Source organism: Ictalurus punctatus, chromosome 11 (genome assembly GCF_001660625.3).
Source record: "Ictalurus punctatus breed USDA103 chromosome 11, Coco_2.0, whole genome shotgun sequence".
NCBI classification, from domain to species: Eukaryota; Metazoa; Chordata; class Actinopteri; order Siluriformes; family Ictaluridae; genus Ictalurus; species Ictalurus punctatus.
The window spans coordinates 15,846,371-15,866,137 of record NC_030426.2 but is presented as its reverse complement, the minus strand read 5'-3'; the positions used below and the strand labels follow the sequence as shown (position 1 = coordinate 15,866,137).

General features: G+C 38.3%; 1 protein-coding gene across 2 annotated transcripts; it reads right to left on the bottom strand.

Annotated features, from left to right (window-relative positions):
- Positions 1-1,660: 1,660 nt before the first annotated feature.
- lrrc8c (leucine rich repeat containing 8 VRAC subunit C) lies at positions 1,661-13,588 on the bottom strand. 2 transcript variants are annotated; one of them, XM_017480379.3, is made up of 4 exons: positions 13,287-13,588; positions 12,060-12,143; positions 8,070-8,211; positions 1,661-6,466 (listed from the first exon to the last, which is right to left on the bottom strand). In XM_017480379.3, coding segments are annotated over exons 2-4 (2,415 nt in total). In that variant the 5' UTR covers positions 12,062-12,143; positions 13,287-13,588; the 3' UTR covers positions 1,661-4,195. The 2 variants fall into 2 exon arrangements, with proteins under 2 accessions (XP_017335868.1, XP_017335870.1); XM_017480381.3 differs by lacking the exon at positions 12,060-12,143 and having other exon boundaries at positions 13,287-13,587.
- Positions 13,589-19,767: the final 6,179 nt, after the last annotated feature.

Sequence of the window (19,767 nt, the reverse complement as noted above, 5' to 3'; positions counted from 1 at the left end):
GAGCTGAAGGTTCGAGTTGCCAAACGTCAGCCTCGAAACCTTAATGACTTGGAGAAGATCTGCAAAGAGGAGTGGGACAAAATCCCTCCTGAGATGTGTGCAAACCTGGTGGCCAACTACAAGAAACGTCTGACCTCTGTGATTGCCAACAAGGGTTTTGCCACCAAGTACCAAGTCATGTTTTTCAGAGGGGTCAAATACTTATTTCCCTCATTAAAATTCAAATCAATTTATAACATTCTTTACATGCGTTTTTCTGGATTTTTTTTGTTGTTATTCTGTCTCTCACTGTTCAAATAAATCTACCATTAAAATTATAGAATGATCATTTCTTTGTCCGTGGGCAAACGTACAAAATCAGCAGGGGATCAAATACTTTTTTCCCCCCCTCACTGTAGTATGCATCTTTTACCTGGGAAAGTGCATGTAATGTAGCTTTAAAGCTTTAAATTTTAGCCCTAAATGTCTTTACGTGTACTTTTTAAAATTAATTTTTTAAGGTACATAATATTGATTTTCCAGATGATATAGATACAAATGAAGTATCATCACAGTGACATGAAAACTTTGCAATTTAGTGCACATTTAGTTGCAGATGTGATTAAATCAGTCACATGGCAGATTCAGGTTAAATTATTAAGAAATATACTTTAACACCTCTGTGGTCTAAAAGGTGTGTATGGGATTTTTTTGCCAACTGATCTTGAAAATATTCGGACCAATTCCACCATATTTTTGTTGCCACCTGCCTGTGCTTCCAACAAAGCTGCATAAACAAGTTGTTCAGTACCACACAAAACACCTACATATTTGACTACATGCCCCACAGTTATTTAAAATAAATAAATTTGAAAAACCCACTCATGGAACTTTTTGGTTCCAAGTTCCAATGTGTACCTCTACATTACGCTGAACATTTGTCTTTTCCTCTGATAATTCATCGCACAGTAATGCCAATACAATCTCTATAAATCTTGAGCTCAGACAATTCATAAGTGTCTTGTTTGTATGGAGTGGGGTCTTCTGGATTACATGGAGATGTTGGGGTGCAAAAACTCTTGAACGTAAACAACTTGCTATTAGCAATAAGATACAGTAGGAACTCATGTGACCTCTTTTGTTGCCTCCAACTTCTGAGCAGAAAAGCATGCAGAACTAACACTAGCAGTGTGAGATACAATCTTTTCAGAGCAATATTTTGTATTCTTGCATTTTGCAATATTTAAGCAGTCACAATAAGCAGCATGAATGTCGTTTTATTAATAACGTAATAAAAAATTCATTGCATCGGATGTTTGCACTCATAACTATTTAGCATGTGGCATTTTTAGAAAACTAACAGTAGCAAACTTACTTTAATTCAAAACAATTATTTATTCAGGAAGTGAACAGCACTACCTAGCTCTCTGTGGTGTGTTGGGTTGTTGAATGTGGTTTTCATCGAGAACATTTTAAAAACAGATCTTATTGTTGCTTTAGCTACAAGATTCCCAAAGATCATTTAGTGAAAACTTTACATCAGTTATTTTTTCCCAAACCCAGTGTAGGCAGTAAATATTGAGACTGTTACATCATATCACATCAGAAATCAGGTAAACTTTTCATGATAAATTTTCCAGCAACAAAATAAAAGACAAAAAAAAAATAAAAAAATACATGCTCAGAATATTCTTCTGTTTATTTATTTTTTGTGTTAACCAAATCTTTTTGCACAGAAATGGGAAACAATGGTTAAAACTACAGCAAGCACTTGAGTATAAAATCTTAACAGTATAACAGTGCAAAGGCAATTAATGGCAATTAAGAGAGTCCAAGTTTAATGCTCCCTTTTTAATAGGCACACCATTTCAGCTCCAAAACAAACCAATAAAAATTGCTGTACGGCTATCTATACAAAAGCTTTCAGATGAAAAGAATCTAAGCATATGCTAACAAAACAAATGGCACTGAAATTATTATTTGGATATAGCCGGTATGTGAGGTGAAGAGAGGTAGCAGCAGATTTACAAAAAAAAAATAGCAATTAAAATAAAAAATAAAAAATAAAATAAAAAACCCGGTAAGAACCTATTAGTGAATAGTGAGAGTGAGCAAATATTACTGTAGAAAAAGACTGTACAAGCCAGAATAGCAAAACTGGAAAGTTTCTATCAGTCCAGCTAAGAAATCCTCATTATCAACAATATATAAAAAGAAATGTTAATAACAAAATAGCTTACAATAGCACTAAGTAGCACTCATGTAGCGTATTTAAAGGAGGTATATTCTGACAGGATTCCCTTCAGCTTGTCAAGAACATCAGTAAAATTTTAAAACAGTGATGCAAAAAAAAGAAAAGGACTAGACAGATTACCTGAGAACATTTAAGTTATTGTGGTGTCACCACTCCTTCTAGTCTTCAATGCCTAAACCTTCAAACACTATAGTGACCCAACAAGTATGTTACATAATTCAGTAAAGCACTACTATGAGTATATTTTGATACAGTTTCTGCACTTTACACACATACATTTTATAAAACATGCTAAATTCTGTTGAACAAGATGATGGGATGTTAACTTTTCAGTGCAAACTGTTGCAGTGTTGTACTGTAGTAGCAGAGGTGTCAACATTACTAACAAGAAAATCCTAGCAGACCTAGAAAAAACTTAATTTTACCACAAATAAGAGAGCTAATTTCTTTGTTTTAAAGCGTGTGGCAAGTAACAGAAAAATAATAATAAATAAATAAACAAGGCAAAAGTCGGGCTCCTACATTTTCTACAGCTCCTAAATTCTTTTACTGACCAGAGGGACTATTTTACCATCCGCTTGGTTACTATTGGCTCATAAATTGAGGCTTGTGAATTTACAGGTCATTGTTCTTCATGGATAAAGTCAGCCTAAAGTGAAATTCCCAGCTACCAGAAACAATGACTTTGACGTCCTTTTCCCTTCAGAGAATTAATAACTTTTCTGCAAGGTGCAATCTGTGTGTTTGGTCTGACTCTTCTTTATTCAAAAAAGCAGAAAATTATAGCTTCACTGTAACAAAGGGAGAAATATTATAAATACTACAGATATGCACGGTGGAACCTCTGTAACAGCCTGGTATTCCAGTCCATTTCTATTACTGGAGCCACTCACTCACTGAAATTGGTTTAGTGTAAAAGACTAGCACAATCAGTCATTTAACAAGACAGGCTCCAAACCAAAGAGTTGTGACGTATCTGATCTAAATATCAGTCCATACAGGATCTCGCAAGGTTTTTTTTGCAACTGTTGCGGCCAAAACTGCTTGATTTTGCTGCTGCTATTTAAAAAAAATTTCAAGGGAACTTGCAGAGTATTTTGCGCTTTTTGTGGAAAACTACTGGAATTGGCAAAATTGCAACTGCATGAAATTCCTCTGTTTTGTATTTCGCAGTGATGTTTGTAGGTAAATGAGCCCTTTCAGGTGTACTTATGTTCGACGCATGTGAATTGAAAAGGGCTTTGGGTGAATGCGTTTTGTGATGATGTCACATGACGTGTCTTGGCCCAAATCGGCACAAAATCTGCAGTAATTTTGAAAAATTGCATGCTCGCCTGAATATTGTGGAATTTGCGTTAATTTCTGCAATCAGAAAAATCTCCAAAATCCTGGAGGGACAGAAATATGGTAAATAACCACTACATGAGATAAGTCTTTTCTCAGTCTTTCACCCCTGCCAGCAGTCTTAAAAGAGGCTGCAAAGGTCATTTGGTCTTTACAAAGGCAAAATACTACAGTTTGGCAGGCTAACATGGTTCAGTACTTGTTTTATAAAATCTTCAAATAGATAATGAAATCTTTACCATTATTAGTAATGTAATACATGCAATGCAATGACCATCTTCAAATACACGTTAACACTGAAGCTAATCTCTATTCTTTGATACGGTAGAGAATTCCATATAATAAAGGTGCTTATATAAAAGAATGATCTAATATAACATTTTCTTAAATCCTTGAAACAACATCAACTTTGAGGTACAATACAATACTAAATTCTACTTGAAACTTCCTTTAGTTTATAATATTTGTTTTCACATATCTAAGCAATGAAAAGCAGGTACTCACCCGTAAACGTCAAAATATTGAGTGCGGGAGTGGGATACAAGTTCAGTTAAAAAGAATTCGTAATGCTGCCTTTTTTTTTTAACATTTGCAGAATTTTATCAAATCTAAGAAACATCACTCAGCTTTCATGGTATCCCTGACTTCTGAAGGCAGTGTGTCAAACAGGGTGTCTTCTACCACAAGGCCACTGCGCTTCAAGGCTTGACAGCAGCCAAGCTCAGCTGGCAAAACTTCAAAATGATTGCCCTTTAACTCTAAATAAGTCAGTGAAGCCAGGTAGGAAATCTTTGGTGAGAGCACTGAGAGCATGTTCCTCCCGAGCTTGAGGGTCTTCAGCTTCTTGCAGAAGAAAAGTTCATCTGGGAGGTTCTCGATTTTGTTGCTAGAGAGGGAGAAGTACTGAAGGCTCTGGAGAACACCTACTTCTGGAGGAATGAAGCTGATATCATTGTAGGAAAGGTCAAGATGGCGTAGCTTGTTGCACAGAAACAGGTGTGAAGGCAAAATCTCAATCTTATTGTGGCTAAAATAGAGACGCTCCAGACTGCCCAGTTTCTTGATATGCTCAGGGATGTGAGTGATGGCATTGTGCCACAGCTTTAGGCATGTGAGTTTCCGGAGGTGCTGGAAACTGATGATCTCCTCAACAGAGCGCAAGCTGTTCTCTTTAAGGTCCAGCTCCTGTAGCTGGGTCAGACTGAAGATGGCATGTGGAATGCGTTCAAGGTCACAATGAACCAGCTCAAGCTCCATAAGATGCACCATTTTTTTCAGGTTGTTCAGCATGACCAGCTTGGTGCCATCGTTTTGCACATACAGACGCTGCAGGTGGCTGGACACGTCCACGACTGACTGGGGGATCTTCGTAAGGTTGCTTTTGAGTGTCAAGGTCTTAAGGGACTTGAGGTCACGTAGAGAGTCCAGGGTTATGTTCTTTGACGCATCTGGACTCAGAGATCCAATTAGTTGAAGTTCCTCCATGTTTCGCAGACTGTAGAGCCACAGAGGAAGCTCACGGTGGTCATCAAACTTCACACGCAGAACCTTAAGGTTTTCCTTCAGGAAAGCGAGGGCCCCTGTGTGGATTTTGAGGATGCACTGGTGCAGAGAAAGCTCCTGAAGATCTTCCAGCTGAGAAATGGCTGCAGGGATGGTGACATTATTAATAATCTCCAATTTCAAGGATTGCAGCTCGGTGACCTCGAAGACCGTATCTGGAAGCCCTGCGAGCATGAAGAGTTGAAGCTCCAGTCGGTCGCTGGCATTGGTCTGTAGCTTTTGGCGAAGTTTATCTACGGTCCACTCATGGTTCAGATTGAGTTGTTTTAGCTTGTTTTCACTCACCTCAGACAGAAACACTGCAAACCTCTTGGAATACAGTGGATCATATTGGTCAATCATGTGCAACATGAAAGCAAAATCATTTTTCACATCCGGGATGTCATCAATTCCAGTCTCCTGCCGCACGTATTCAAAAGAGTACTCTTTCAGGGAACGGTAGAAAAGCCAGTATGATGTATAAAGGCACGTTAATCCATAAACGATTACAAAACACAAATAGCAGTAGCAGAGCTTGGAGAAAAGATGGGCCATGGTGTGATTGCACAAAAATTTTCTGTAGCCAGTCATATTCTCTACATCTGCTTCACACTGAACTGTAATTCTAACTTTTGACACCAGAACACTGTTGTAGGCAACAATAAGAACAAACTTGATCACTTTAATAACAGTCTGACGAACATACATGAGATACAATAAATCGCCTTCCTCCACGTGAAGTCGGAACTTTTTTACCTTCTCAAACAACGCTTTGGCTTGCTCTCCTTCCTTCTTGTCAAGTGCACTCGCTGTTGGTTTGTCCACTACAATCCTTTCAGGAATAGATCTCAGCGACTGGGTTTTCTCCAGATTACCCTCCCCGGTGGAGGTATTAAGGTTTGATCTACTGGCACTGTTCTTTTTGTGGTCTTTCTCCTCCGGACTCTCTCCTGACACCTCGGACAGAGCCCTCGTAGTCCATGGAGAATCAAAACATTTGCCCAATATGGAGATGAAGTGTTCAATTTTTGAGCTTGAGCCAGGGAACTTGAACCAGAAATTACTGCACACCATGAATACAAGGGTATGTATGAGCACCAGGTAAGGAAAATACTTGGCATACCAATGCAGAGCTTTTTCATAGCACAGTTGGTTAACAAAGCTGTACTGTTGCAGATCCAAGTTGGTTTTGAGTCCCTTCATCTCATAGGATACAGGCACCGGGGAGATAGGTGGAACAGAGGAATTGTTCGGATCCCTTGTGAGCTCCGTCTGGTTCAGTGAAGGCACTGTTTGGTTTGGGGCATACACCCTTTGAGGAAGACATATGATTTTGTCCTGCATTACCTGAAATGGTAATGGAGAAAGTATGTCAATACTAAACATTAGAAGCCAGTGTAATTGAGTTTCACTCTGATATATGGATTTTCTAATGTCTTTCAACCACTTAAGTCCTTGTGCGGTTCTTCTTCTGGGAAGATAAGAAAAATAAGGAATATTCAATTAAGCAAGAGCTGTTTTCATACCAAACCAAAAAATAAAACCAAAAATGAGATCACATAATTCGATAAAATTATTTAGAAAAGAAAACAGAATGGGATGGTCGAGTTCTATTTTAGTGTACTGACATCAGTGTGATTCAAACAGGAAATGAGTGGTTATTCTCATGACTCCAGGAGACTCCAGAGGGAGACATGCTCACTTAAATGCCACAAACATGCTCAAATACTTTGAGCACTAACATTCTCAATGAGGGCAGGTTAGTCATGGCTACAGTTTTGGTTATGAATCCATTTTGGTTATAAATGGAATTTTGGTATAGAGACATCACTATTCTTCCATGTAATTCATGTCATAAAACTGAAGGGTCTTTTTTCACCATTCTCTGCGAAAAGCCTTATGTCTGGTAGGTTAATTACCATCTGCTTTTTGTGGGAGGCCCTGTCTGGAGTTTGTTCCAAAATAAAGGGCACCATCAAATATAGAATAGAGCGCAAGCCACCCAGAACAGCCAGAGTGCTCAATAAACCCTTAGGGCAAAGATCAACAGCATCGTATTCATGGTTGTTTCTGTTCACCATGCATTTGAGCATCAGGGCTAAAAGAACTCATAAAACCTGCATGATGCGTTCCTGGTCCACTCAATCATCCTCTAACTGCACAGCCTTTTAGCGGGGTTGTGTGATTATTTCTTCTATTTATAACGGGGTTACAATTCTATAATGGAAGAAAATAAATGAATTAGGGCAGTGAAGACCAATATCACTATCCAAGCTTTGTGACGTAAACTCATTCAAATCATCAGGCACTGCTTACAAACTATAATGTAAGCACTTCTAAGTGCTGCCACAATGCACTCTACAAGATGAGCATGGGGTGGATATTCCCACCCAGATCCAACAGATCTAATCATGGCTGTTTATTTAATCGAAATGACTATTAGGATTATCTACAGGAACTTAGATAATGAAGCAGACAGGACACATGACTAGCTGGATCAGGAGAAAGGAGGGAGACTGCAGGAGAAACTCCATTTTAACAAGCAGGGCAAGGCCTAGGAGGGAGTAAGGAAAGGAGGAGCTAAGCTGTGTTTGTGTGTGCCTGCTGGAATTGCTTCTACTTCCTGTAAGCAAACCAACAATCCACTATTAAGCACACGTCAGGCAACAGTGGCCTGTCTGTGCACAGATGGAGCTGGAGTGATCGGACTGTGGTGTGGAGGCGTTCATTTTCCACTCCTCGCACAAGAGTAAAGCTGTATTGCTCGGTCTGTGGTCACGTTGTCCGTTTATTCTCAATCTCCAAAGAATGTTTTAATTGCCCCTCAAAGGCACTCATGCAATGAATCCCAAACAGAGCAAGTATTCCACAAGGAAAGGAGTGGGAGCCATATTCAAATGATATCCAAATGCTGAGAAGAGACATGCAATACGAAAGGTCTGGCACTAACCTGCAGCGTGCAACCAAACACACCAATCATGAGCATGACCACGGAGAGATATTCGGCGAAGACATCCCACCATGGTTTTAGGACTCGGAATGCCGGCTGCTGTTCCGTGAACTGACGGAATTCTGTGACCGGAATCATTTTCCTGCAGGGACACAATGAAGAAACATGAGCTCAAATTAATGAACTTGAACTGTATCGGGGCTCATAGTTCATTTCTGCAAGCTGCTCTCTTGGCAAGAGCAAATGTTCTACAAAGATCATTCAATCATGTCTAAGGCATATCATGTTTCAGCATAAATACAACAGGAAGGCAGATTAGAAGAACGGCCTCTCATGAATAACCGCCCTTGAACTGCCCTGATGGCACTGTAAATGCATTTGCCTGAAACAGCCCTCATGTTGTGCATCGTCTTCCATGCTGTGGGCATTTCACAGTCTTGTCCAGCAATGTTCTGTGACGAGCACCTGACCCACAACAGCATGTTCTGTACCAAGAACCAGGGTTAACTCAGGGTTAACTAAAGATTGCTGATTATTTACCAAGAATCCAAGTGGTGAGTTGATGAGCTAAGATTGCAGTTTGAAATAGCCTGGCCTCAAATAGTAGCAGAGGTGCCAACATTACTAACAAGAAAATCCTAGCATGTAGAGGGGGAAAAAAAACAACAGCAGATTTTTACCACAAGAACCCTAGTGTATGTCGATGGATGAGACAACTTTTTTTTTTTCCAGATGTACAGCAATCAATAGTAACAAAACATCTTGGCAAAAGTATGGTGTGTCCACTATTTAACAATAAGCAGGGGCACCATTTTTACTGTAGAGCCCACAGTCACACGCACTCATTTTCTATTGGCTCACACGGCAGATGTTCATGAATTCATAAGAAAAAACAAGCACAAAATGACTAACAGCCATTAGAAGCAAATGCACATCTACTTTGTCCCATGTCCTTTCCCCTTCAGTGAACTGTCTTTTCTGCTAGATGAATAATGAATGGTGTCAGACTGTCCAGTTAAAGCTGCAGTTATCAAGTAGCTGACTGTAGGTAAGCACATTATGCTGTTATTCACCAGTTGTTTCATTTTCTTCCAGTTCTGGTTATTATAGAAAGAAGCTATTTAAAACATTTAATATTTTTAATAGGTTATACTAAAAAAATTAACTACTTTGTATATGTTCCAGCTTGTATGCAAAGGTCAGTAAAACTAAATGGCATGATCACATGCATCATGCAAATACCTTCAAGTCTTCTAGACATATATTCTTTTTGCAGAACCCTACCCCTGTCAAGCTTTTCTCAGGCTAAGCAAGACGAACTGGGGAGCCCATATAAATTTTATTTTTTTAAAATCACAAGTAGCTGATATTTGCTTGACATACTGATGCAATTCCACATCTGGCTGCAATCTAGTCATGTCTGACTGAACCTAATGCAAGTGCTCTTTGGTCTAAGTTCAACTATATTTCCTCCATCCTTTCAGAACCACACATATCCTCATTGAATTGATAAATTATTGACGTTGGCGCTATCCTGCTCTCTGCTCTTGGTACTTGTGAAAAGCATTTTGCGGTTGAACAGTCGGCAAGGAGACGATAACAGAAACCAAGAAATACATGTTCATAACGATAACACACATTTGAGACGAAAGCCACTTTAGCACAAAGAAAACCACAATGATTTCTTGTCATTTTTAGAGAGCCAAGGTGTCTTTAAATAGGGCTGTGTGTCCGTACTGCAGATTAATGATCCAGCATTCCTGCAAAGTCTTTATAAATGACATAAATCAGACAATCTTTTCCAAAGTAAAGCACATCCTATTTAAAGTAAAATTGTCATGGCAATTGTCAAGAATGTCAGAATCATGAACAATGGGGGGAAAAACGAAACTGTCAGCCAGAACTGTCAGTGTGATTTAGAGAAATGTTTAAAGAGGTTCTTTTCATAAAATGGTGTAAACTATCATTAAATATTAGTCAGTTAATATATGCAAATGTGATATGCAAATTTACTATTGGCACTCATCTAGCCATAACATCTGTGAAAGTCACAATTACAACTGTAATACAAGCTTCCAAAGGTTCAGCATTCTCAAAGTGCTATGAGAAATAAATAATATGAAATCAATCAAAGGAGTGCCACAATAATATTCCCTAAATTCATTAAAAGGATTGCATGGTGTATCACAGGGGTGGAGTGATATAAAAACTGTACAACTCTAAGATAATTCTCAATACATCAATGTACCTGCTTACATCTTCACATTTTTAAAGTAGATTACATTAAAGTTCCTATAACACTGCAGAAACAGCACAGGTGCTAATTATTTTTTTTCTTTTAAAGCTTTTTAATAGCAGATCTATAAAGAGGGTTACACTTAAGGTTTAAACTGTATAATACTTCGGCCTATTTTTTTGTCACAAATAAAAGAACGCAAAAAAAAAAAAAAGGTATAAAATAATTATTTGGTAATGCGCTGACATCATCACATGCTCAACACTGATCAATTTAGTGAAATTCCAGCAACGACATCCGACACCAAAGTTCTGGCAGTGTTAGAAATGTGACCTCTGCTACGATACTCATCGGAAACCTACAATAGGAGCACTGAATTGGATGATGCGAAACACATGGGAAAGCTACCAAAACAGTAGTGACAATGCCAAAACTTAAAACATCATAACGGACAGAAAAGATATGCTTAATACCTCAAGCTCACTTTGAAGTATTTATGTTTATGAGACCCTGTTTTGTGCACAAGCCCAGATTATTACGCTGATTGATAACATAAGCAGAAAGTAGCGATTGTCTTTAATCATAGGTCTTTCATCGATGGATCCTCATCATACTGTATAATCATAGTAACATAATACATTATATATTTTGGGAAAGGTACTATTGTGATCATCTCATACAGTGTGACAAGTAATAGACATAAAAGAGCACTGAAATCATAAATTCTAGGCTTCAGTGGTTTATCACATGATGTACAAAAATGCCTTCTGTGATTTTCAGATCTTCAATATCTTGTAGAATACATGGAACAACATGCCACACCCAGATACACTGGTTATTGTTGGCATTCTTTGTACCAATAAAACACAAATACAAAAAATAACTATTTGAGATTTCCTTTTGACAGTAGACCGTCTACCTTTAGACAACTACACTAAATATGCATCTTTCAAATCTAAGCTGATGAATGTGACCAAGCTTATCTCTGCTCTGGGCCTTGGATTTCCACTGAAATCTGTTTACTGCACTTCGGAATAAACATGTCTGCCATCATAAACACTAAACACACAACAGGCTCTGTGAAATCCTGCACAATCACATAACCATGGTTCGCTCGCGCTCTCTCCCCCTCACATACATACACAGACACGTCTCCCTTACTTAGGTTAGAAAGCCAACACTCAATAACAATAGTATGTTTCACTGTGAAAGGCTAGCAAAGTGTCCGCAAAAAGATCAACCTATTAATTATTCTTGCCTGATAACTAAGATGGCAGTGTATCTTGGGCAAAAACAGTAACAAATTTAGACACTGTGTATTCCTCCTTTAAACATGCTTCAAGAGTGTTCACAAAAACTATGTGGATGTTTTAGTCCACCAGCTGTGTTAAATCTAGTAAATATGTACTCTTTAAATATGCATGGCACCATGTCTGAAACTCAAGCGGTGGTGTGTTGTTGTAGCCAACAGCATTAATAACAGTTATAGACATATTTGGCTTAAACTCTGTCTATGGTTATCTTAACAGGCTACAATTATGGCAAAGGATAGTGATGCAGTTCCACCCTAGCTTGAGTATCAGACAGATGAGGACTGGCTGGCTTCTAGAGGGGAAAAAAACAAAAAACACTGGACACTGAGACATGAAGTAGAGCAAATAAGGGTGGTGTGTGAGCTGTTTACGCATTTCTTTAATACCCAAATACTTCAACCTCAAAAGTTTAAATCAAGTTGGATTTTCTAAGGGACTTACATTATACTCAGATCGCCTTAGGAAACACAAATCTTCTGGATTATTTTGAAAATCTTCATGGGCTGCTCACTGTTCCCAGGGTATCTGCAGGTATCAGCACTCCAAATTTAATACTTTTTAATACCATATTAAAGACATTTCCAAAAAAAAAAAAAAAAGTAAGACTTGCACGTCACAACAATCATGCTATAATGGATTGTGTTCATGCATATATAACCAGTTCTGGGTTTAAGTAAACTATAGCAGGGTAAACTTCTACAGAGGTATATGGGAGACCACGTCAGTTACTGTGAACCTAGCCGCTCTAAAACACTGACGAGCAGCACACACACCGAGTGCAACACAGTCCCACGGGTTTACCATCTCAAACAGCAACAAGCCAAAATAACATCCAAATCTTCTTTACGGTGTCATTTTAAGAGTTTTTAATGACCCGCAGAACCCCTAGCGCAAGCATCTGGGACCTGGAAAGCTTTACACTTCTTTATTCTCCTGTCGGTCCCTTTCCTGGCAGGAAATGGGACTGTTCTCACACATGGGTGGTGAAAAAAAAACAGAAAGAAAGAAGCCAATGTGTCTCTGAATCATCTCCAGGATATAGTGCTCTGTTGTGGATGTATTCTTTAAAACAATAGGACAAAGGGAGACTTAAAACGTCCTTGACGTTCTCTTTTGGGCATCAATTGTGTGTAACTACAATGTGCTTATTTAAGAGCTGAGAAGGCTACATGTGAGATGTGCACACACTCTCTGGGCGAGATGTGAAGAGATTTCATACATGTTTACATTACAGAGGATCTACGTTTTCACTAGAAGTCCTGGCCTCTAATGATACATCTCACAGATAAAAACGTGACTAATATTCTGTCTATGTGTTTGTTTGTTTGTTTGTTTGTTTGTTTAAATGAATAAACGCACACTTCTACGTATTTCCCAGTACTATTACGTTCAAACCAGCAGGCTGACATGATGGACCAGTGACCCAAAATGTTATGAACCAAAGCATTATCAAACACGTCGCGTGCCACTAGACTGGAACACGTTTTCTGTGATGAATGGGTTGCTCTTGGCGCGCGCAACACACAACAAAACAAAGTTCAAACATTTATTTAGACTAAGACGCTTATTTTTTTAAAAACGTGTTAATGCGTATTTTAATAGGCGGTATTCAATAGTAGTTTAAATATGAAAACAGTGAGTAAAAACAAGACACAGACGAGCACTTACCCTGAAAATGGAAGAGCACGAGCGGGTTTTTAGGGAATAAATGAAGGAGGGAAGCAGCATGTCCTTGGGACTGCGGTGTAGACCTCCGTTCTCGTTCTCTCTCTCTCTCGCTCGTCTTTTCCTGCTAAAATCTCAAACGAGCTGCAGTGACCGCGGCGGCCGCACGAGGCTGTCGTCGTCAATGTTTTTTTTAAATACCAACTTTACTGTATATAGACTATTATTTGTTTGTTTTTTGTTTCCAGTTTTTCTTTCACGCAGGTTTGCATCCTGTCTGAGCGAAACAGCTACATAAAACGACTGTAATTCCCGCTTATGACCTCATTGTGTTACTCATCATTAAGTGTAGCCGATTTGGAGGCTTTGCTATTTTGTAGCATAGTGGAACATATTCCGTATGCTCGTGAAATCATGTGATACTCCACATAAACAGTAACCCAAGATCAGGATCCAACCAGGGAACCTGGAGTGGTGAGGCGGTAATGCTGTCCGCTGCACCACTACACAAGGATACAGAATACCCATAATGCACTTATGGAATAGGATTTGTAGGGTACCTTTCCCACACTTCAAGAATGAGGATCAGTTTAACCTCTGTTACAAACTGATAGGCCTACAAAAAACTAAGTCTCCTTTCATAAATGTTAAATAAACATCTCTTCACAGAAAGTTTTAACCTATGGATGGTTAGCCTAGCTTATATGGGTTTTTTTCTGTGAAATAACACATTTTAAAAGTCCATTTACTATTAAACTTAGATTATGTAGAGTGTCCCTGTGAATTAGCTGTTACTACAGAAATTATAACTTATTAGAATGAGAATATTTATAAACACCTGCCATTTGCACTATTTTGAGAGCTGCTGATAATTAATTAAACACCTTCTGACCAATCAGATTTGAGAATTCAACAGTGACTGTGTTTACATGCACATCAAATTCTGTTTATTTAATTCTGTTTATTTACAAATTTGGGTTGCAGCCATATTCCAAGTATGTTGTTTATATGCGTACAGGCATCGGAATATTCCTGTATACATGGTTGTTGTAAGTATATCTAAATTGCCATTCCTAAATACATAGCCTGCAGCTAAGCATCTGTTATCACCCACAATTCCTTGCTGACTGAGCATGTACATAGATTTCCTTTCAGTGGATTTTCTGAATAAGGTGTTTACATGCAACAAATTTCTGATTAAAACAGGCATACTACAGAGTTGGGAATCAAAATTTGGAGAATCAGAATATTGTCTTATCTGAATCGGGCAATCGGATTGTGGCATTTACATGACTCAATACTAATCAGAATACTGCCAAATTCCAATTAATATCAGAATATTGATGTGCATGTAACCATAGTCTATGTTGCAATATATGAACAAATGTAGAATACTAAAAAGTCATGAATACTGATTTGTATTTGCAGTCTAACTGTTGGCGATTGACTCTTTTCCCACTAAATCGTCCCATGCACCATTGAACAGAAGGGGAGGGCTTGTAGTATATAACAGACAAAACATATGGCTGTAGCAAGTATGCCTGCAATGACACTTCCATCTCAAGTTGGTAACTTAACATCAGGAAGCACTGGATGGCAGTCTAGCACTCATACATGCATTCCAAGTTTCAAGTTTATTTGTCACATGCACAAAAAGTCAGGGACAATTGTACATTGAAATGCTTGTTGTGACAGATACAGCTGTGCAATACAAAAAATACACATCAGAGGAGGATTATTTATAAGGAGAAGAGGAAAGAGATCACTTAGAACTACAATGTGTCTGTGTGTCTGTGTGTGTGTGTGTGTGTGTGTGTGTTTGTGTGTGTGTTTTTGTGTGTGTGTGTGTGTGTGTGTGTGTGTGTGTGTGTGTGTGTGTGAAAAATGGCTAGTGTTTGAATTTAACAATGCCTATGTACAGATCCAACTTTTAGATTAGTTCATAATATATACTTTCTAGTGTTATGGCATAGTATGTTATATAATACAGCAATGGATGTGTGAATAAGTGTGCAGTATGTAATTGATTTGGGGTGCACCATAACATTTAGGCACAGAGGTGTCGGATAAAAAAGAATGGATCGCACTGTGATAATCTGAAAAAGAAAGAAATTTATAGCAACATTAAAATCTATGTTGTCCAACCATCAATTTAATAAATCAAATTTAAACAATATAAACTGTTGTTTTAGATAGAATGAATGTGCAAACAAACGTGAAACAAGTTACCATGGTGGAGAAAGTCAGATTTATAGTACATTCACATGTAGGTCAGTCTACTCTCTTCGGATTCTGTTTCAGATTATTGGGTTACAACCTGCAGTCTGTATGCTTACACAGTCCCTCTCTGTCTTCTGAAAGCCCACTTTCATGTCCCACTGGTCTCTTTAGGATCCTCTCATCCACTAAAAAGTCCATTTGGTTTGAGGTTCTGACATTCCTCTAGTTCAGAAGGTACAGTCTGCAGCTGCTTATCCTTCACGCCCATCAGAGTATGGCCTGTCAACCGACTGACTTGCTCTCAGTTGTACTCAGGCTGTTATGGTCCAGAATCAGATTACATATTTGAGTCCGTTTGGAAGAGAATCAATCTATAAGGAACAAAAGACCAATCTCTCCTCAAAACTACACTCATTACACACATATCACTCAATAAATATAAATAACTGCTCTTACTCAAGTGTAGCTCCATGTTACATGCTGGGGTAAGAAAAACTGTACAGTACAAAAGTGCTTAGTGTGGGGGAAACTGTAGCTTAATGGTTAGCACATTTTCCTCGCACCTCCGGGGTTGGGGGTGCAAATCCTGCCCTGTGTGTGAGAAGCTTCCATGTTCTCCCTGTGCCTTTGGGTTATATGCATTGTCGGCTGATTAGCATTCACAAATTGTCCATAGTGTGTGCATGTGTGCATGATTGTGCCCTGCAATGGGTTGGCACCCCTTCCAGGATGTCCCATGCCTTGTGCCCCTAGTTCCCTGGAATAGGCTCCAGGCTCCCCCGCTACCCTGTCTAGGATAAGTGGAAAAGAAAATGGATGAGTGGAAGTCCTCAATGTGGTCAAACATCGATACAATTTTTTTTTACACTATGAGATTATTTTAGTTTGTAATTATGCTAGCCTTGATTCACAACCAAAGGCAGGTGGCAGTAATTATATATTTAATGTGAGTCTTATCTAAATATTAGAGAAACTCACTATACATTCTTTCATCCCCAGTTCATTCAAAATTCTGCAATTTGAATTTTACAAGAACATAGAAAACAGAGTACATACCGTAAGAGATAAAAACTTCTTAGTTCTGCAGTTTCTTTGATTCAAACCCAACAAAAAACCTCAAGAACAATTAAGCTCCACCCACTCATAATTGGACCTCATTTTAATAATCCATATTTTTTTACTACTCACTTTACAAATTTCATACACTCTTAATCAACCTGAAGTCAGATAATATTCAGCCTGAGACTGACAAATGTAATCAAATAGATTTTTATTCAAAGGGTTTTAGAAGTGTTCACTGATGATGCAGTACCACTGTTTTCTGTGAAAAGGGTCAACAAAAATTTGAGGGGGAAAAAACCCCTGAAATATCAAACTGAAAATTTTAATTACATACAAGGTCTATATGACTTTGAGGTATACTATGAGTTTTGACACATTTCTTAATAGGGGTGCTGTAACATTCAAATAAATATTTTCCAGAAACCACTTGTACAATTTTGACATACAATCATGATTCATGAACATTGTTGCAGGAAGTCCACCCTCAAATAATTTCAAAATCTGCTTAAAATGTGTCTGTTAAATAGCAAATTTGTGACTACTTGAAAAATAGTGCTTGGATCCCAATGATTTCCATTTGTAGCATATAATGTAGCTAAATATGTATATCATAAAACAAATTCAAACATTTTAAATGTATTGAATATCTTATAGTGTTGTTGGAGAAAAATAACACCTGCATGCACTTCAGGTCATTTCATTATGGATGGCAGACAGTTTGCTATGACTCACATCGATTCATGAGCATTGTGAAGCTGCTCCAGGGTTCCTAAAACCCCTGTGTGAATGGGAATGTATATGATGTTGCATTCATAAGAAGAAGAAGAAGCCTTTATTTGTCACATATACATTACAGCACAGTGAAATTCTTTCTTTTCTTTTTTTTTCCGGTTATCAGAATGTCAGAGTGCAGGGTCAGCCATGATACAACACCCCTGGAGCAGATAGGGTTAAGGGCCTTGTTCAAGGGCCCAACAGTGGCAGCTTGGTGTCCGTAGCAAAGTGTCCGTAGTGTGTGAATGTGTATTGTGCCCTGCGATGGATTGGCACCCCATACAGTGTGTACTCCGCCCTGTGCTCCAAGTTCCCCATGACCCAGTAGGATAAGCGGTATAGAAAATGGATGGATGGATGGATGAATAGATGTTTATCCTTCAGAATAAACTGGTCAGCTATGCTCAGGACTTTTTTTCCCTTCAGTTTCTGAAAGGGCTGTGGTAGTCCAAAGCCAGTCGCAACACTTACTGAGAATTGAGACAAAATGCCAGAGCCTAGAACTTGTGATTGGATATTAAAGTCAGAAGTTGCTTTTAATCACCAAATCTAACACTTGCAGCATCACTACATAGGGGAGGAATTTAGTAAACCTGTGTTTATAACATACAGTACTGTGTCAACATAGCTATATTGCTGCAGGTCAAGCTTGTAGTTGTATCTGTGATGCTACTGTTTACAGATATGCTACATGGGTGACATATGATCTTGCGCAGTGGCCCCATCTGCATCCCTCCAAGCATGGCAATCATGAAAATTAGATTGAAGAGATAATGGCAGAAGACATCACACCATGTATGAAGAACTGATGGCCATCTTCAAATCTTCTGAAAACACTCCAGCAGCCTGAACATGAAAATCACAATATTAAGTTGATGGAAACCAGTAGGAAACTTTTACAGCATAAATCCCTTTTTTTGTACGCTGCGAAATGCATTCAGTGATCTCTCCTCTCGACAGAGAGCAATTTTCACAATTCAGTGCTGACTGCAAGTCAATTAAACATTAAGTACCACAGAGAAAATGAAAATCTGAGGCATTAGAAATTCATTTTAATTTGATAAATAGACCCTAAAGGCCAGCAGAGCTGGGATAATCCATTAGATCTCGCCCTTCAGGATTTATGTGTATTTAATCCATAAATAAATCAGAGGTGTAATGAATCCTGCATTAAATAAAAGTAGGCAATTTAATGATGAGGAAACGAATATTTGAGAGTATTTCTGTATATTTGAGTACAGAACAAATGTAATTGATCTCAAATAAGGGATAACAGCGCTGTTAGCTTCCTTATAGAGGTTGTGGAGACAGCAGATGCTGGACTCAAAGATACAAAATGCAATGCAGCTACAGTATATGAATCAGTTGCACAGCAGAGACCCGACTCAGCTAGTTAGCAATCCAGATGACAAGCACGATGGTGTTAATGGTGATATTAGCATGAAAGCCAAAGCTGTGAAAGAACAGTGGGGTCCAAAACTCTGAGAGCTCTAATGAAAATGCTTCTATTTTAAATTATTTTCTAATTTAACACTACACTTTACATGACAAAATATGTAGATCTGAGCAGACTGTACAGATGAGGTGACATAGCTGGACAGACTAAAGAAGTAAAGCCCTGCTGCATTGCCTTCTTTAGGTAAAGCTGATGTAAGGGTTAAATCTCAATGGCATCACTATCAGCATGGATAATTAGAAACATTAGGAAATGGTTAACCAAGTAAAAACAAACTAACGTCAGTGAAAGAAGTTTAAACTGAAAATGTCAACTGAGAACATTATTCATTACAAAATAAATCATCATCAAAATAAATTTGCCATTCAATATCACATGTGAATTCTAATGTTTTTCAGGATGGATTTTTTCCTTCAATAATGACAGAGAATAGTGTTCATTAAAACAATTAAGCTCTTGGAGTCTATACTGCCTGTGCAGAAAGGAACAGAATTCAATTTAGGTATAATGAGAGAAATAAGAAACCTCTATCTTCCTGGATGTATCATATTTCATGACAGATTGCCTTTTCACAACTCTGATCTGCCTACCTGAAAGTGGGCTGCTGTGAATGAGACATCTGTTTCTGTGTGTATATAAAAGTATAATTACACACAAGGGAAGGGGAGGAGTGCTGCACAGCAATTTAATGTTCTTTCTACCTAATGTCTAATTCAACACTTTGGCCAATTGTCAGGCCCAACAAGAACTAAAACAAACGTAGCAAAAGAGCAAACTATGCAGAGCAAACATTCTTAAGATGGTGATATACCTAGATGTTTGTTATACTCAGGGGGAATTCAATAGTTTAGCCAAAACTAGCAATATCTGAATAATACAAATAGTTAAGTCCTGCTAACAGCTGTTGAAATGCCTAGAACGTTCCCCATCATAGCTAGATAGCTGTCTAGCTTCCCGGCAGCTAGCTAGGCT